Genomic DNA, 17,902 nt, shown 5'->3' with positions numbered 1-17,902 from the left:
ACAGGTACTTTCAGATCAGCTTACTTTTTAATAATCCTCAGGCAATGTAAAAGGAAGCTCCCACAGCCTTGTAAAGTACCCTGATAAGATAGTAGATGTTGTAATGAACACAAATAGACTAAATTAACAATGTCAGTGATTGGACCATACTGGTAAAAATTTAAAATCAAATTTATTTTCATCTTTGATTTTTAAGGATAATGAGATCTGACCTGACTGGGATTCTTTTAAACTATCATTGAAGGTCAATATAATGTCATTTACATTTTTCTGAGAGAAATGTAGCAGTTGCATTGATTTACACGACCCACTTATTACTTATTTCAAACTGAATTTGTTCCTCTTCTATTTAAGTCGCCCTTAGGAATAAAAAGTGACGTTAAATCAAGCTGGTCTTGAGAAAACTTAGGGTGATCAATCAAGATGGCTGATTGTTTTATACTAAAAGAAGTTATCCCCATGGCAACAGGAATATTTATAATTTTAATATATCATGTTCATAAGTGTAAATCAATTTAACAATTACTTTTACCTAAATGGCCAGTGCAATATTTAACGTTGTTTGAACTATTCAGGAATATAACAAGGATTCATTGTAGTCTTTGGGGTTAATATATTACATTTATTTGGAAATGGTAACCTCAAAGCATAAGGGATGGATCATCTAATTCATCCAGTTTTCTATCTCATGGAAAAAAAATCCTATTGCTGTGTCTACAACTGAAAAATATTAGGAGAAAGATCAAAAGCAACTTTTAGAATAGTTCATCACAAAAATTTGCTTCCTTTTCAGGAAGTTTATTTTCATATTGAAGCCTCAAGTTCAAGTTTAATTGTCTTTCTACCATACATGAATGCCCACAAACACAGCCAAAAGCAAATGTGCTCCTTCAGGGCTAGATGTGCAAAACACAGTACCAACAGTCATACAGAGCACAAAGTATTACATATAATTATGATAGCAGCAAGTATACAGTCACACAAACATAATATCAATATACCCTAAGTCCCTGAGTGTCACGTCCTGCAGATTGATGGTGCATGAGATGTTGTCGGCAAGAACAAGCTTTCAGGAGTCCGATCATTATAAGTGCAGCTGCAGATGAAGACAGTCTAGCTTGTCTTCTACCAGGCAAACACTGGGGGGCAGCACTGACAACAGGAGCCTGCTCCCAACCCAACACAGACACCACACCACACTGCCTCTGGCATCTCCTCCCCTGGGCAACAGGTGACCCCGTGGCGGGAGGGCCAGTCCCATCGTGCTACATCTGAGGCCATGCAGCTCCCTCCGCCATCTGCCTCGCGGATGAACCAGCGAACTGGACTTGCAGTATCTTACACTACCAATGTCCAATGGGGTCTTGTGATCACAAGAAATATGTCCAAGACAATTTTTCACTCTGTTTGTCAGACAGCACACCACCTTCGCACATCGATTCTGATGCCTTACAGTAGCAGGCGGCAACACGTTCCACACTAAGTCCAGCTCCTCAGATATCAAGCTACTCGCTGATGGGGTAGGTCTGCAGGATTTGATGTTCTCACTATGCAGTTGTGTCTTACAATTGCATAAAAGATGTAAAAGACGAACAAGTATGCCTTTGGTTGGACCCAAAGCAACCGCTGTGTCCAAGCACGCCGCCAAAATTCGAATGCATTTGCATGGTTCATGGCATGCGTTGTTCCACAGATGCACTGAACTTGTTGGCGATGAGATGCTTTTATTGCAAGTTGACAAAGCTTCGACTCAGGCTGGCCAATAAATTTTACATCAAGTCTCTGTTCTTTTGCCACTAATTCAAGAGCTCTCCTTGAATTATTTTTTTTTTGCAATTCTATGCACATTTTCGTTTTAGACAATTACCACAAAAATTATCAAAGATTAAAATCTGCTAAGTTTTCAGTATGTATGCTGCTCTGCAAAGAATCAAAACAGAGACATAACAGTTCATCTTGTTCAATGTTTGAAGCACGGTAAAATATCATACTCTGAACTTCCTCATAGATACCTATTCAAGCAAAACAAGAAAACAAAACATTTTTATTAACTGTTTTAAGTTTATTTTCCAGTAATTTCCTCATCACTAGTGTTGGGCTGATTGGTCTGAAGTCCCCCATTTCAATGGGGTTTTTTTTGCATTTTAAACAATAGCACCACATTTGTAGTCTAATTTATTGACACCATGTCTGTAGATAGAAGATTGAAAACTGAAGGTTTAATAACCTTTGTTATTTCTTATTTTAGCAGCCTAGGATACATCTTAGCTGCTCTTAGAAGTCCCAAAAGCTAATATTTTCTCTCTGCCTTTACTTGACTTTTCCAATATTTCACAGTTTTGCTCCTATACTAAAATATCTGCATGAATTCCCATTTAGCGAAAAGTTGTATCGAGTATTCGTCTGCACCCAAGTATTCATATTTTTCACTTCTACTATTAGAATAACTCTTTGGTTTCTCATCTTAAGCTGATACTTAAGCTCCTATCAAATTCTCCTACATATTGTTGAACACCTTGGGATTTTTGTTGACTTGACCCGTAAATGTATTTCCATGTTTCTTTGCCTTGTTTTTAATTCACACGTGATACTTTCCATGCTGTTCAAAGCTGACCACAGTATTATGATCTTTATATTCATAGTAACGTTCTCTTTTAGATGTGTTCAGTGGTGTTTTTGTCTTTTTAAATGTCTTTTTTGGCAGTATGGAGGATCAGAGGGATCTTGGGGTCCGAGTCCATAGAACACTCAAAGCTGCTGTGCAGGTTGATTCTGTGGTTAAGGAGGCATACGGTGCATTGGCCTTCATGAATTATGGGATTGAGTTTAGGAGCCAAGAGGTAATGTTACAGCTATATAGGACCTTGGTCAGGCCCCACTTGGAGTACTGTGCTCAGTTCTGGTTGCCTTCCTACAGGAAGGATGTGGAAACCATAGAAAGGGTGCAGAGGAGATTTACAAGGATGTTGCCTGGATTGGGGAGCATGCCTTATGAGGATAGGTTGAGGGAACTCGGCCTTTTCACCTTGAAGTGATGAAGGATGAGAGGTGACCTGATCGAGGTGTATAGGATGATTAGAGACAGTGATCATGTGGATAGTCAGAGGCTTTTTCCCGGGGCTGAAATGGCTATAACAAGAGGGCACAGTTTTAAGGTGCTTGAAAGCAGGTACAGAGGAGATGTCAGGGGTAAGTTTTTTTTTACACAGAGTGTGGTGAGTGCATGGAATGGACTGCCGGCAACGGTGGTGGAGGCGGATACCATAGGGTCTTTTAAGATACTCCTGGACAGGTGTATGGAGCTCAGAAAAATAGAGGGCTATGGGTAACCCTAGGTAATTTCTCAGATAAGGACATGTTCGGCACAGCTTTGTGGGCCGAAAGGCCTCTATAGTGTTGTAGGTTTTCTATGTTTCTATGTTTTTTTACAATTACAGGACAATACTGGACATTAAAAACTTCAGTACTGCATGTCTATCCCATCAGTGAGCTGCTTGTTGGCAGAGGTGCTGGAGGAGCCAGACTTGGTGCCAACCCTGTTACTGCCCACTGAAGGCATTGGAGTTGGCGCACGAAGGTGATATGCACTCCAACAGCGAGTGGTTATCTTAGATGTTTCTCTTGCAATCGCAAGACCCTGTTGGACATTGATAATGTAAAATGCTGCAAGACCATGTCCCTTGTTTATTGGTGGGAGAGTCAGCAGGGGAGCCCATATGGCCTCGGTTGTAGTGGGGAAAGGCCTCGGCCTGCGGGCTTGCCTGTTGCAGCAGTCAGGAGAGGCGATGCTAGAAACAGTGTAGCGTGGTGTCCATGCTGGGTTGGTGGGCGGGGGGAGGGGGCGCTGGCCCCACCTGAGGATGCTACCCTCTAGTGTTCAATCGGTGGAATGACAAGCTGGACTGCGTGCATGGGGGCGTACGTACATACATTCATTTGCTAAAAACTGCTTGTTGTTGCCGATAACACCCATGCACCATCAACTTACAGGACATGTCACTCAGGGACTATAAATATATATATATATATATATATGGGAGAGAGGGAGACAGGGGAAAGCACGAGAGAGGGAGAGATGGAGAGAGGGCACGAGAGAGAGCGCGAGAGCACGAGAGAACGAGAGAGCGCAAGAGAGAAAGAGAGAGCGAGAGAGTGAGAGAGAGAAAGAGAGAGCGAGAGCAAGAGCAAGAGAGAGAGAGAGAGAGAGAGAGAGAGAGATAGGACCATATTTTAATTGTGTGACTCTATGTTTACCTGCTATTTTATATGTGCTTTGTGCTGTGTATGACTGATGGTAATGTGTTTTGTAGCTTGGCCCCAGAGGAACCCTGTTTTGTCTGACTGAATTCATGGGTATTCGTGTCTGGTTGAATGATAATTAAACTTGAACTTGAACTTTCCTTTTTATTTTCTACCTTATACACTCATTGATGCCTGAATGTTGAGTGAAGAGCTGCATTCCAGATATGGAAGCCCTGCCATATTTTCTATTCGGGGATTTATCAAGCTGAGCGCTTCCCTAAGAGCTTCTCATTGTTTGCCTCTGGATAACGTTTTCCTGCTCTCTTGTAAAATGTCTTCAGCTGAGAACTTCCGCCTGATCAATTTTTGCCCATTTGCATAGTTGTGCTAAATCCTGCTGAGATAGGATTCTGCACCATCAGAAACACATCTGCACTACAGCTGAGTGAGGTTCAACTTCAAGCTTAATTGTCATTCAACCATGTGTGGATACCCATGAATAAAACCAAATGAAACAGCGTTACTCTGGGGCCAGGCTGTGAAACCCAGTGGCAACAGTTACACACAGCACAAGGCATGTATAAGATAGCAATAAAATACAGTCACGCAAAAAATATATAGTCCAGGTCCCTGCGTCCATGAATGCTACCGCAGTCTGTAACCAAACACAATACAGCTTGACGTCTGCAGAGCGAACACTGGGGGGCAGCACTGACTCCAGCCTGGACACTGCACCTCACCGCCCCCAGCACTCCAGAAGAGCGCCCGACTCTGACGCCTCCCCCGGGCAGCTGCAAACAGTCGACTCCACAGCTCGAGGCCACGCAGCTCCTCCACCATTCGCCAATCAACTAATGAATTGGACTGGCAGCATTCCACACCACCAATGTCCAACAGCGTCTCGTGACCACAAGAAAAGCGACTGAGACGATCCCTTCATGCACTGACGCCTCTCTGTTGCAGGCAGCATCGTGGCCCACACCAAGCCCACCTCCTTCAGTTTCTCCAACAACTCACTGATGGGGCAGACCTGCAGAACTTTAAGCTCCTAATGTCCGGCAGGGTCTTGCAAACGTAAAAAAATAAATTAAAAAAAAATAACTCCTTTGGCTGACCCAGTAGAAGCTGTTGTATCCAAGCTCATCATGATCTTATCTCAAAGGATGTGGGATGACAGCAGAAATGTGGTGTTGAATTCCTAATTTTATTGCACAGCAGAGCAGGATAGAGGAGTAATTAGCCTGCTCTTACACTTATTCTATTGTTCTCATACAAAAAGCTTCCCCATTGATATCTGTCCACTTGCCTGACTTTGTTCAATAATACTTAATGCAGAACTCCTCCACTGTGTTCCTACAATGTACTGAAATATCAGATCAAGAAGACTATTTTTAAAGACCTCTTCATCCTCTACACCCTTTACACACTAACTGACTTTTAACATTAAATTATGAAATCAAGAAAACTAGCCTGGCACAATCTGCATCATCTTCTCAGTATGAGTGACAAATTCTCCTTCACCTAATGAGATTTAGTTCCCGATGAGAAATTTTTTGGAGACAACCTGAACGCCCTTCAGTACAGATACTTAAATCTGGTATGTACACCTTGATGTTGATCCCTACAACTTCTCAGAATTATGTTCCTCTCTCCCAGCATTGCTAACAACTTGTGAAATTAGACATGATCTCTGTGATAATAATTACATGAGTATTATTCTATATACTTACTTATTTGGTCCTCGAAGTCATACAAAGAGCAATTGAAAATGAAACAAAAAGCAGACTTCCAGTGCATATCAGGGTTATCTGAACAATTCCAAGTGCTCTCATAGGCTTTATTAAAGATGCCCTGAATCTCTCTGCAGTTTCATCATCAACAGTGGCCGTCTGGGATCAAAAAAAATAATCAGCACCTTTTTTGGAATGCATGTTTTAATAAACAGAGTCTCAGCAAAGGCTAAAATTCAAGATAACTCTATAATTCATTATTTCTACAATTCACCAATTCCACTGAAACTAATGAACTAGAGTAGCAAATTCAGACCCTGTTCTGTTAGGTCAATTATGTCATGACTCTTCTATGATTTAATTCCATCCACCAGCCTCTGGTTCATAACCAATAATTAGTCAGTAGCAAGTTCAGTGTTTATTTAAACTGTATAAAATGTTCCTGTCATCAGTTGCCAAATTTTTTTATGTTAGTGGAGTATGCCCTCCCACCGCAGCAACCTCTGACAAAACTGATTAACCCCAGCTTAATCGCGGAACAATTTAAAATAACCAATTAACCTACCTTGTACCTCTTTGGACCGTGGGAGGAAACCCCACGTACAGAGACTTCTTACAGAATAGCGTCGGAATTGAACTCGGAACTCTGGAGCACCACAAGCTGTAATAGTGTCGCACTAAACGCTATGCTGCCGGGGTTAACCTTGATTTTATATCAGTGCATTTACTGTCACCAGCTCCTCCATCAGGAAGGAGGTACAGAAACCTGAGGGCACATTCTCAGCGATTCAGGAACAGCTTCTTCCCCTCTGTCATCTGATTTCTGAATGGACATTGAACCCATGAGCACAACCTCATTACTTTTTATTTCTGTTTTTGCACCACTTATTTAATTTAATTATTTGATACACGTATATATATACTTACGGTAATTCACATCTTTTCTTTATCATCATGTATTGCATTGTACTGGGGCCACAAAATTAACAAATTTCACAATATATGGCAGTAATATTAAACGTGATTCTGTCTCTGATTCATTATTAATTTTAAAAATCTGGGCATTTCTACACTTACATAATTTTATTTGCTTGAAGGAACTGTGAGAAAATACCAACTACCCTTGTGGTGAAGCACAATCTGCTGCCATTGCTGGACTGGTGTCCTGAGAGTTTTACCAATGTCAGGGACAGGAGTCTAAACCCTATGATGGCCTCAGGAGAACTTAAAATCTGGAGTTGTAAATAAAAGGCCAGTACCAATAATGGTGACAATGAAATGAGCAATTTAAAGACACAACAGCTTCACTGTCAGTGAAGTCCCATGAGCAGATAAAGGTTTAAAATTTGTTTTCTTTTTTTTATTATAGTTGCATTGATTGTAGCATTGAACACAAAAATGATTTATCTAATACATATCTGACATTAATACCAAGCTATGTGATAGATGTTCTCAGGATAACCAGAACTGGCAAAAAGGCCAGCTATATATCAAAATTAAATTCAGCTCAGTTATTTTGATTGTTTGCTGAGTTCCTTACATTTTTGTAAACTTATCACTTTGATTAACTTTAGTAATCCAATCATTTTGCTAGTTCAAGCCCCTTGGGTTTGGCTGCGTAATTCACTTATCTGACGTATGTTGTCTAACACTAGTATTGGTTTATGTCCAGGATGTACTGATGTGGGTGGCAATGCAGGCAAATTTTATTGTTGCGTCAGAATGAAGTGGTTAAGTATCTGAAAGAAAAGGAGTTGCTGGGCTATGGGGAATTGGCAAGAGAGCAGAATTATTTTGATTACCCTTTTGAAGATTCTTCAGACATTGTATATTTGATAATCAGTTAAAACTTTGCACAAGTAAAAATACATTAATAAATATTGTGTCAATGCTTTTTTTCATTTCTCTGATCAAGTATTTTTCATTGCAAAACTTTGGTGCATAAACAACCTCCTACCTCATTAAGCCAGACCAGTGGAAAAAATGTTGGCTCCTTAATGTTCTGTAATATTCTATGAAAAAAAAATACTGAGTGAAGACTCCATCCTGTATCTGTAACAATGAACTTGCAACAGAACTCAACACAGTTGAAGCTACATGCTAAGCCTCTGCCAGCACTATTCAACCCATTGTATCCATGTTGCTTTCCAGGGCGGGAACCCTATCAGTCCCATTCCCCTTCTTTCTGTTCCCTGTAGCCCTGCAACATAGACTCATCAACTTCCCTTTTCATCACTTTCACTACTTACCAAAATAGAGGGATTACCTGTGTCTTGAAATGATTCTTAATTGTGGCTTATTTCTAATACGTAGTCTGTTCCGCACCCTCCTATCCCTACACTCTATAAACAGGGTGCTCAAAGCCTGTGCCTCTCAGCTATGTGGAGTACTTCGCCATGTCTTCAACCTGACCCTGAGTCTCCAGAGGGTTCCTGTGCTGTGGAAGACGTCCTGACTCATCCCTGTGCCGAAGACGCCGCGCCCCAGCAGCCTCAATGACTACAGACCGGTGGCATTGACTTCCCACATCGTGAAGACCCTGGAGAGACTTGTTCTGGAGCTGCTCCGGCCTATGGTCAGGCAACACTTAGATCCCCTCCAGTTCGCCTACCAGCCCTGACTAGGAGTTGAGGATGCCATCGTCTACCTGCTGAACCGTGTCTACGCCCACCTGGACAAGCCAGTGAGCACTGTGAGGGTCACGTTTTTTGACTTCTCCAGTGCGTTCAACACCATCTGCCCTGCTCTGCTGGGGGAGAAGCTGACAGCGATGCAGGTGGATGCTTTCCTGGTATCATGGATTCTTGATTACCTGACTGGCAGACCACAGTACACGTGCTTGGAACATTGTGTGTCCGACAGAGTGATCAGCAGTACTGGGGCTCCACAGGGGGCTGTCTTGTCTCCCTTTCTCTTCACCATTTACACCTCGGACTTCAACTACTGCACAGAGTCTTGTCATCTTCAGAAGTTTTCTGATGACTCTGCCATAGTTGGATGTATCAGCAAGGGAGATGAGGCTGAGTACAGGGCTACAGTAGGAAACTTTGTCACATGGTGTGAGCAGAATTATCTGCAGCTTAATGTGAAAAAGACTAAGGAGCTGGTGGTAGACCTGAGGAGGGCTGAGGCACCGGTAACCCCAGTTTCCATCCAGGGGGTCAGGGTGGACATGGTGGAGGATTACAAATACCTGGGGATACGAATTGACAATAAACTGGACTGGTCAAAGAACACTGAGGCTGTCTACAAGAAGGGTCAGAACCGTCTCTATTTCCTGAGGAGACTGAGGTCCTTTAACATCTGCCGGATGATGCTGAGGATGTTCTACGAATCTGTGGTGGCCAGTGCTATCGTGTTTGCTGTTGTGTGCTGGGGCAGCAGGCTGAGGGTAGCAGACACCAACAGAATCAACAAACTCATTTGTAAGGCCAGTGATGTTGTGGGGATGGAACTGGACTCTCTGACGGTGGTGTCTGAAAAGAGGATGCTGTCCAAGTTGCATGCCATCTTGGACAATGTCTCCCATCCACTACATAATGGACTGGTTGGGCACAGGAGTACATTCAGCCAGAGACTCATTCCACCGAGATGCAACACAGAGCATCATAGGAAGTCATTCCTGCCTGTGGCCATCAAACTTTACAACTCCTCCCTTGGAGGGTCAGACACCCTGAGACAATAGGCTGGTCCTGGACTTACTTCTTGGCATAATTTACATATTACTATTTAATTATTTATGGGTTTATTACTATTTAATTATTTATGGTGCAACTGTAACAAAAACCAATTTCCCCCAGGATCAATAAAGTATGACTATGACTATAACATTCAACCCTACTGTCTGTATGAACCATGAACCAAATTCCATTAAACGCCTTACTTTTCAGTCCCACAAAGTCTCAGCTTTATATTTGCAGTCTTTTGATGGTCTTGACCTCTCTTTCTGTCTATGACCCCCAGATGCCCTCTTCTAAACTCTACATTTTGCCCATTCTGATCTTTGTGTATACAGTTCCCTTCATCCCATTTATTGGAGGTTGTGTCCTTAGACACTTTGGTCACACGCACTGCGGCTCCCTCCACTTTCCACTGCTCAAAAACACTCTATAAAGCCAAGCTTTTACATAACACTTCCAATATTTCCTTTTATGGCTCTTTGAATTGTTTGACTCTGCCTCCAAGTAGCACCTCTAGAAATTCAATCACTTGCTATTTATACATCTATTGAATGTGCCTGAGTTTTTTGGCAAGTAAAGACCCTGACAAAAGATTATATTTTTAATGTGAAAACTTAAACAGCTTCAAATATGTGCATGTTTGAGTAATGAATATAAATCCAACATACTTAATTTTCTTCGAAGGTTTAAACATTAAGTTGATTTGTATACGCTTAGCAATTCTTAATGAAAATCCAGTAAACTGCAAAGAAAAACAAAATATAAAAGCATCATACAGAGAGAAATTATATATCATAATCATGATCATAATAAATGGCGGTGCAGGCTCGAAGGGCCGAATGGCCTACTCCTGCACCTATTTTCTATGTTTCTATATTAAATATTGCCAATTGAACAGACAGTAAAACAGGTAATTCAGCCCAGATTGGGAATTTATGGAATTGACATGGTTTTTCACCATAATATTGTTTCAAATTTAACTTCACTCTTTTCCAGAATTGGAAAGTTTCATCAGGTTAAGTTGCGAGTTTCCACACTACCATCATATAGAAGTGGAAAAGGGTGGCTAAAGTGAAGAGAGGTCCCTTGGAGGACGAGAAGCGGGAATTGATATTAGGTAACTGAGGAAATGGCAGAGGCTTTGAATGACTATTTTGTGTCAGTCTTCATGGTGGACAAGATGCCTAACATGCCAAAGAGAGATGTTACTGATGCGATGTGAGGTCAGAACCTCAGTACAATAGCTACCACTAAAGAGGTGGTGCTGAGAAAACATGTAGGCCATAAGATAGGTAAGTCTCCTGTTCCTGCTGGAGTGCATCCCAGGATAGTGAAAGAAATGGTAAAAGTTATAGCAGAGGCTCAGGTGATGATTTACCAAAATTCTCTAGACTCTGGGCAGTCCCAGTGGATTGGATGATGTATTGTGTCACACCACTGTTCAAAACAGGATGTAGGCAAAAGGCGGGTAACTATAGGCTGGTTAGTTTAACATCTGTAGTTGGGAAAATGCTTGAAGCTATCATTAAAAAAGAAATAGCGAGACAACTGGAAAGAAATGAATCCATCAGGCAGACGCAGCATGGATTCAGCAAAGGCAGGTCCAGTTTGACAAACTTACTGTTCTTTGAGGATATAATGAGCGCAATGGATAGAGGGGAACAGATGGACATTATTTACTTGGATTTCCAGAAGGCATTCGATAAGGTGCCGCATAAAAAGACTTATCCATAAGTTAAGGATGCTTAAAGCTGGGGTGATGTATTAACATGGATAGAGGATTGGTTAACTAATAGAAAGCAGAGAGTTGGGATACATGGGTGTTACTCTGGTCGGCAATCAGTGGTGAGCGGTGTGCCCCAGGGGTCAATGCTGGGCCTCCAACCGTTCACGATATACATTAACAATCTGGAAGAGGGGACCGAGTGCAGTGTATCCAAGTTTGCTGATGACACTAAATTGAGTGGAAAAGCAAATTGTACAGAGGATGTGGAGAGTCTGTAGAGAGATATAGATAGGTTAAGTGAGTGAGCAAGGGTCTGGCAGATGGAGTACAATGTTAGTAAATGCGAGGTCATCCACTTTGGAAGCTAAAATGGAAGATCAGATTATTACTTAAATGGTAAAAAAAATTGCAGCATGCTGCTGTGCAGATGGATTTGGAAATGTTTGTGCATGAATCACAGAAGTTTGGTTTGCAGGTGCAACAAGCTATCAAGAAAGCAAATGGCCTTCATTGCAAGAGCAGGGGGGTTGTGTTGCAACTGTGCAGGGTACTGGTGAGGCCATATCTGGGGTATTGCATGCAGTTCTGGTCTCCTTACTTGAGGAAGGATATACTGGCTTTGGAGGTGGTGCAGAGGAGTTTCACAAGGTTGATTCCAGAGATGAGGGAGCTAGACTATGAGGAGAGATTGATTCACCTGGGGCTGTACTCACATGAATTCAGAAGGATGGGAGGAGATCTTGTAGAAAAATATAAAAATATGAAAGGGATAGGTAAGATAGAGGTAGGAAAGTTAAATTTCCACTGGTAGATGAGACTGGAACTAAGGGACATAGCCTCAAGATTCCGGGGAGTAGATTTAGGATGGAGATGAGGAGGAACTGCTTTTCCCAGAGTGGTGAATCTGTGGAATTCTCTGCCTGATGAAGCAGTGCAGGCTACCTCAGTAAATATATTTAAGACAAGGTTGGATAGATTTTTGCATAGTAGGAGAATTAAGTTTATGGGGAAAAGGCAGGTAGGTGGAGATGAGGCCATGGCCAGATCAGCCATGATCTTATTAAATGGCAGAGCAGGCTCGATGGGCCAGATGGCCCACTCCTGCTCTTATTTCAATGTTCTTATGTTCTTATGTTCTTATGTTCTGAGTTGTGACTGCCATAGCTGTTTTTTTTAACTACGTATTCCTTCAAATTTGAAATCTACTTCTTCCTCTTAGAAATATGTTGAAATTAATTCAATAATCTTTTAAGAAAAATTGTTTTCACTTACAGGTTCCACATCAAGCAAGGTTTCATGCTCCTCCTTGTTGGGTCTCATTCCATCAATTGAGTTAACAAGTTCATCACTAGCGTACAGGAAGTGAGGGAGTGAGATATAAATTGGTTTTCCTGAAATTTAATCACACCATTACACTGGACTTGTGAGTTCCACCACACCCAAGATTCTTAGAAATATTTCACAGGTTAGAATTTAAGTCACAATATAAAATATCTTGATCATCGACTAATATTGAGGCAGAAAACACAACAAAACTTGAATAAATAATAAATTCAATAATGAAAAATTATAACAAAACACCAGGAAAAAAACAAAAATGAGAAAGCTTATTTATCCCATGCAAACCATTTCTTCTCCAGACCAAATAATATTCATTCTTTGGAACCTCTTAATTAATATCTTTACTCCTCCTCTGGCATGCTTCTGACTGCAGCTGCCATTTTCTATTCCCACACCAAAAAGAAAAAAGTCATGACTTTACTGCCTTCATTGACTTCAGCTGTATCTTCCTATCCCTTCATCCTCTATCTTCATCACTGGGCACACTTTGTCTATTACGAGTCCAGTGATTGTCAGAACAAATGATTTCACTTTTCTCCCATCCTGTTTCCTGTAAGGGGTATCTTCCACTCTCCTAGTTGCTCCACTACTTTTCACATCTACTCTGATCTATCTTCCTCTCTTACCAACCCACCTTCCCAGGCTGTTCGGGTCAGTAGCCACATTTCACCCTGAACTCTGCCCCTGACACAAATCCCGAAAGAGCTCTTTTTCAGTGAAGAAAATGTGCAATAGCCATTCTTGAACCTCAGATACCTGAGTTCAGGACTGAGTCGAAAGTTTAATCCTGGCCTTTCTCAGCACTGCATGTGCCAAGGTTACAGTTGTGCTACCAAGGACCACCAATCAGCAGCATCTGTTCAGTGAGCTGAGTTCTCTTTCTCTGTTATTGAATGAAATGGAGACACCTCTTCTTTCCCTTAGTAGGGAGAGAGAGACCCTGTGGTATGTTGAATACCGAGTAGTCTTTGGGGTACTGCAAGTCTGTGTCTTTCTTGATGCTTTGCTGCACGCTTGAGTGCTCGGTGGTGGGTGCCAATGTTTGCTTCTTTTTTCGCTGGTGGGGAAGCAGCCATCGTTTCTTTGCTGCTGCTTACGCATTGGAGTGGGGAGCTGGGGGTGGGGGTTTTGGGGTTCTAACATTTATCTGTCATTCATTCTTTGGGGGCACTCTTCTGTTTTTCATGGATGGTTACAAAGAAAAAGTATTTCAGGATGCATATTGTATACATTTCTCTGACATTAAATGTACCTTTGATATGGAAATTGTCCATCAATGACAAAAGCCCTTTGAATTCTAAAACCAAACTTCCAATTGCAAAGTCTCAGAGAAATAAAAAAAATTAAGATCTTCCATAATATTTGGTTAAGTGCTTATACTTCGCAAGATTTATATAGGATATTGACAAAATCCCAAGTGATGCTTTCTTCCATTTAGTAGCCTCTGCATTGAAGAGACCACAACAAAAGAGCCAATTTACAGTAGTATTGGGTCTTTACTTAAGGAAGGATGTCAGTGCATTGGAAGCTTTATAAGGCTGATCCTTAAGTGGGTGGGTTGCCCTTTAAGAAGGAAATTGGACAAGCTTGCCTTGTTTTGACTTGGGTTCAGAAGAATGACAGGGGACAACTGAATGATCTAAGATTCTGAGAGATCTTGACAGGTTGGCTTGCTGACATGATTCTTTGTCTATAGAGAGTCCAGAGCTAAATCACTGATAAAAATATGAGGTCATCCCTTCAAGACAAAGGGTAGATGACAGTCTTCAAAGGGCAGTGGAAGCAGAATACAAGAATGTTTTAGAGAGACACCTGATCAGCAAGGGGTTAAGAGGTTACTGTGAGTAGACAGGAATATGTAGCTGAGGTTGCAATCAGATCTTATTAATGTTCAGAGCAGACTGGGGGTGCCCAGTGACCTAACCCTGCTGCAAATCCATATATCCATAAGTCCATATGGCCGTTACTTAACCAACCCACACAAAAAATGCTGGTGAACGCAGCAGGCCAGGCAGCAGCTATAGGAAGATGTACAGTCGACATTTCGGGCCGAGACCCTTCGTCGTTAGTCCTGACGAAGGGTATTGGCCCGAAATGTCGACTGTACCTCTTCCTATAGATGCTGCGTTCACCAGCATTTTTCGTGTGTGTTGCTTGAATTTCCAGCATCTGCAGATGTCCTCGTGTTGGCCATTACTTACCCTCTTTGCAGGAGCTAATTCCCAAGATTCCTGAAAAAGTGCAGTTTTTTGATATCGTCATGTCTTTGCAATAGCAGTGATTGTCAGGATTCCCAACAAAGGATGCAAGAGTCTTAGGGGGGATAACAAACCGATGGACAGGAATGCCCTTTAGTGATTTCTTTTGTTCGTATTCGGCGTAGATGGATCTATGGAATCAGTAGACATGAATTAGGTTTATTTTGTCCATCGTAAACAGCAGCTAAGGTTTACTCTAAGCTGTTGTAAATCCATCGCTTCCTTTATGATGATGATGCAATTCACAGTGTTTCAACACCTGCTCAGTACACTTCCGATCATTCACCATGCACCTCCAGTGTTCCAGATAGCCTGACCTGAGTAAGTTGTATACAGCAACTTTAAAATCTCCATGCTTGTCAAATGTAGTTTGCACCTGTGAAGTGGAGTTCTAACCTGGGGCATGTCTTTATGAATATAAATGCAAGGATATAATGCTGAAGCTTTATAAGGCATTGATCAGATTGCACTTGGGAGTATTGTAAGCAGTTTTGGACCCTTTATCTAAGAAAGGGTGTGTTGACATTGAAGAGGGTTCAGAGGAAGTTCGCGAGAATGACCCCAGGAATGAAAAGGTTAATATATGAGGAGCGTTTAATGTCTCTAAGCATGTAATCACTGGAGTTTAGAAGAATGAGGTGGCGGGGGGTGGGGTGTTCTTATTCAAATTTATCGAATATGTGGGGAGAAAGTTTCCTATAGTAGGGGAGTCTGGAAGAAAGAGGTGGCGGGGTGGGGGGGTTCTTATTCAAATTTATCGAATATGTGGAGAATATGTTTTCTATAGTAGGAGAGTTTAGGAAGGCTATTGCAGCACAGCCTCAGAAGAGAAGGATGTCCCTTTAGAACAGAGAAGAGGAATTATTTCCTTAGCCAGAGCATGGTGAATCTGTGGAATATTTTGCCATAGATGGCTGTGGAGGCCAAGTCTTTTGGGTATACTTAAAGCAGAGGTTGATAGGTTCTTGATTAGTAAGGGTGTTGAAGGCAGGAGAATGGGGTTGAGAGGCATAATAATTCAGCCATGATGGAATGGAAGAGAGTTGATGGGCCAAATGGCCCAAGTCTTACGGTCTTACGGTTTGGGCATAAGATAAGGAGGACGAGATTCACAAAGCAGAGGTTGATAGGTTCTTGATTAGTAAGGGTGTTGAAGGCAGGAGAATGGGGTTGAGAGGCATAATAATTCAGCCATGATGGAATGGAAGAGAGTTGATGGGCCAAATGGCCCAAGTCTTACGGTCTTACGGTTTGGGCATAAGATAAGGAGGACGAGATTCACAGAAATGTGAGTGGACCAAGAAACTGGCTCCAGCCCACCAAAGTAACCAATGCATGTAAGATCACAGTACTCAGCACCATCGTAACCCGCAGATGGTTACCCTGCTACCAACCAGCAGTATAGAAACATGGAATCATTATAGCATGGACAGGCCATTTGGCCCAACAAGCCCCCATCAGTTCTCTGTAAAAGCAAACCAGACAATCTGTCTACTGGGTAACCCAGTAATATTTACTCCTTCATATGTCTAACCAATTCCCTTTTCAACACCTTAGTAGAGTCTGCTTCCATCCCACTTTCAGGCAATGAATTCCAAATCATGGCACATCTCTCCAGCTTCTCCCTGCCTCCCAGCAGCCACAACAAAACATGCTCACAAGGTAACGTGAACTTATTCTGGAAGTCCGGGACTGAAGTCCTAGTAGCCTGGAAGTGCCAGGCAGAAGCACCTCCAGGAGAAGTTGGTCTACTCCCACGCAATGCTCCAATGTCACCCCAACACAGACTTTACCTGAGGGTTTTGAGGGTAACTGATCACAGGAAAAGCCAAGACTGATCTTCTAAATGATATTAAATAACTTAGAAATAGTCATTACAGTGCTTACCCCTGGATATAAATAGGTTTTGAATTATGAAGCACTTAAAAAGACAGTGTTCAATTCCAGATAAACATAACTAAATCCATTCCTATTATTTGCATTGAATTTTTTTGCAAATCCCCCAAAACATTACTTTTGTTACATAGCCATTCAATCATATTCTGTTTCCTCGTAAGAAACGCAGATTTATTTCTTTAAGTCTTTTTGAATAACTTTATAACAAATAATTCAACTACTTTTTTTCAGTGTGGCATGGCTGGTGTTTAAAACAGTTAAATTTGCATTTGCATTGTTGATACCATTAGACTTCCAGGGAACTTCCAGTGTAGATGAACTGCACACAATTTCAGTTGTATATTACCTGCAAATGTCAGAGGAGAAAAAATATATTTTCTTTTCATTATGAAGAAATGGTGGAAACGAGCTTCCATCTGATGAAAGATACAAAACAAAATTACAAGCAATAAATGCCAGTCCGTCAACACCCAGTAATTTCAAGTTAGTACTAGTTAATTGTCTGTTCAGCTGATGGTGTAGTGATATCTACGCTGGAATTCAGGGCAGAGGTCCCAGGTTCAAATCGGGCCGGCTCCTTGCACGCTTTCCAATTGTGCTGAGTTGAGCCTTCTAAAACAGAGAAACACTAAAGAAATGGCAAGTTGCCACCTGATGCGCCAGAGGGTGCAGTGAAGAACTTTAACTTCAACTTAACTAGTTAATTATCTGCAATTTATATGATAAGTCACTCATTAATAAACAGACCTTTTTCCCTACACTTATCTCTGCCTTATAACCATCATCTAGCCAAATTTAAACATACTAGATATTATCTTAAGATTCTGCAAAAATAGCAGCAATAAGGCAGGGTTTAATCTGCAATTTTTCCCATCTAGTGCATTTGATGCTTGTGATGTGGCCTCCTCTATAAAAGCGAAACTAAACACATATTCAGTGTCCTCTTTGCAAAGCACGTTCATTCCAGCTACTTGACATTTTAATTCCATATTCCATGCCATCTCTGACCACTTTATCTGTGGCCGCCTG

General features: G+C 41.6%; 1 protein-coding gene across 1 annotated transcript in view; it reads right to left on the bottom strand.

Moving 5' to 3' along the window:
* Positions 1 to 822: 822 nt before the first annotated feature.
* cd36 (CD36 molecule (CD36 blood group)) overlaps positions 823 to 17,902 on the bottom strand; it is a 35,496-nt gene continuing 18,416 nt past the window's right edge. Inside the window, exons 7-13 of the mRNA XM_072240959.1 lie at positions 17,220 to 17,289; positions 14,921 to 15,108; positions 12,651 to 12,769; positions 10,321 to 10,394; positions 7,930 to 7,984; positions 5,973 to 6,131; positions 823 to 2,012 (exon numbers count right to left, since the gene is read on the bottom strand). Coding sequence (XP_072097060.1) covers positions 5,973 to 6,131; positions 7,930 to 7,984; positions 10,321 to 10,394; positions 12,651 to 12,769; positions 14,921 to 15,108; positions 17,220 to 17,289 — 665 coding nt within the window. The 3' untranslated portion in view covers positions 823 to 2,012. The remainder of the gene's footprint in view (positions 2,013 to 5,972; positions 6,132 to 7,929; positions 7,985 to 10,320; positions 10,395 to 12,650; positions 12,770 to 14,920; positions 15,109 to 17,219; positions 17,290 to 17,902) is intronic.

Source organism: Mobula birostris, chromosome 23, assembly GCF_030028105.1.
Source record: "Mobula birostris isolate sMobBir1 chromosome 23, sMobBir1.hap1, whole genome shotgun sequence".
NCBI lineage: Eukaryota > Metazoa > Chordata > Chondrichthyes > Myliobatiformes > Myliobatidae > Mobula > Mobula birostris.
The sequence above is the reverse complement of the archived record's forward strand: the minus strand, read 5'-3'. Positions and strand labels throughout refer to the sequence as shown.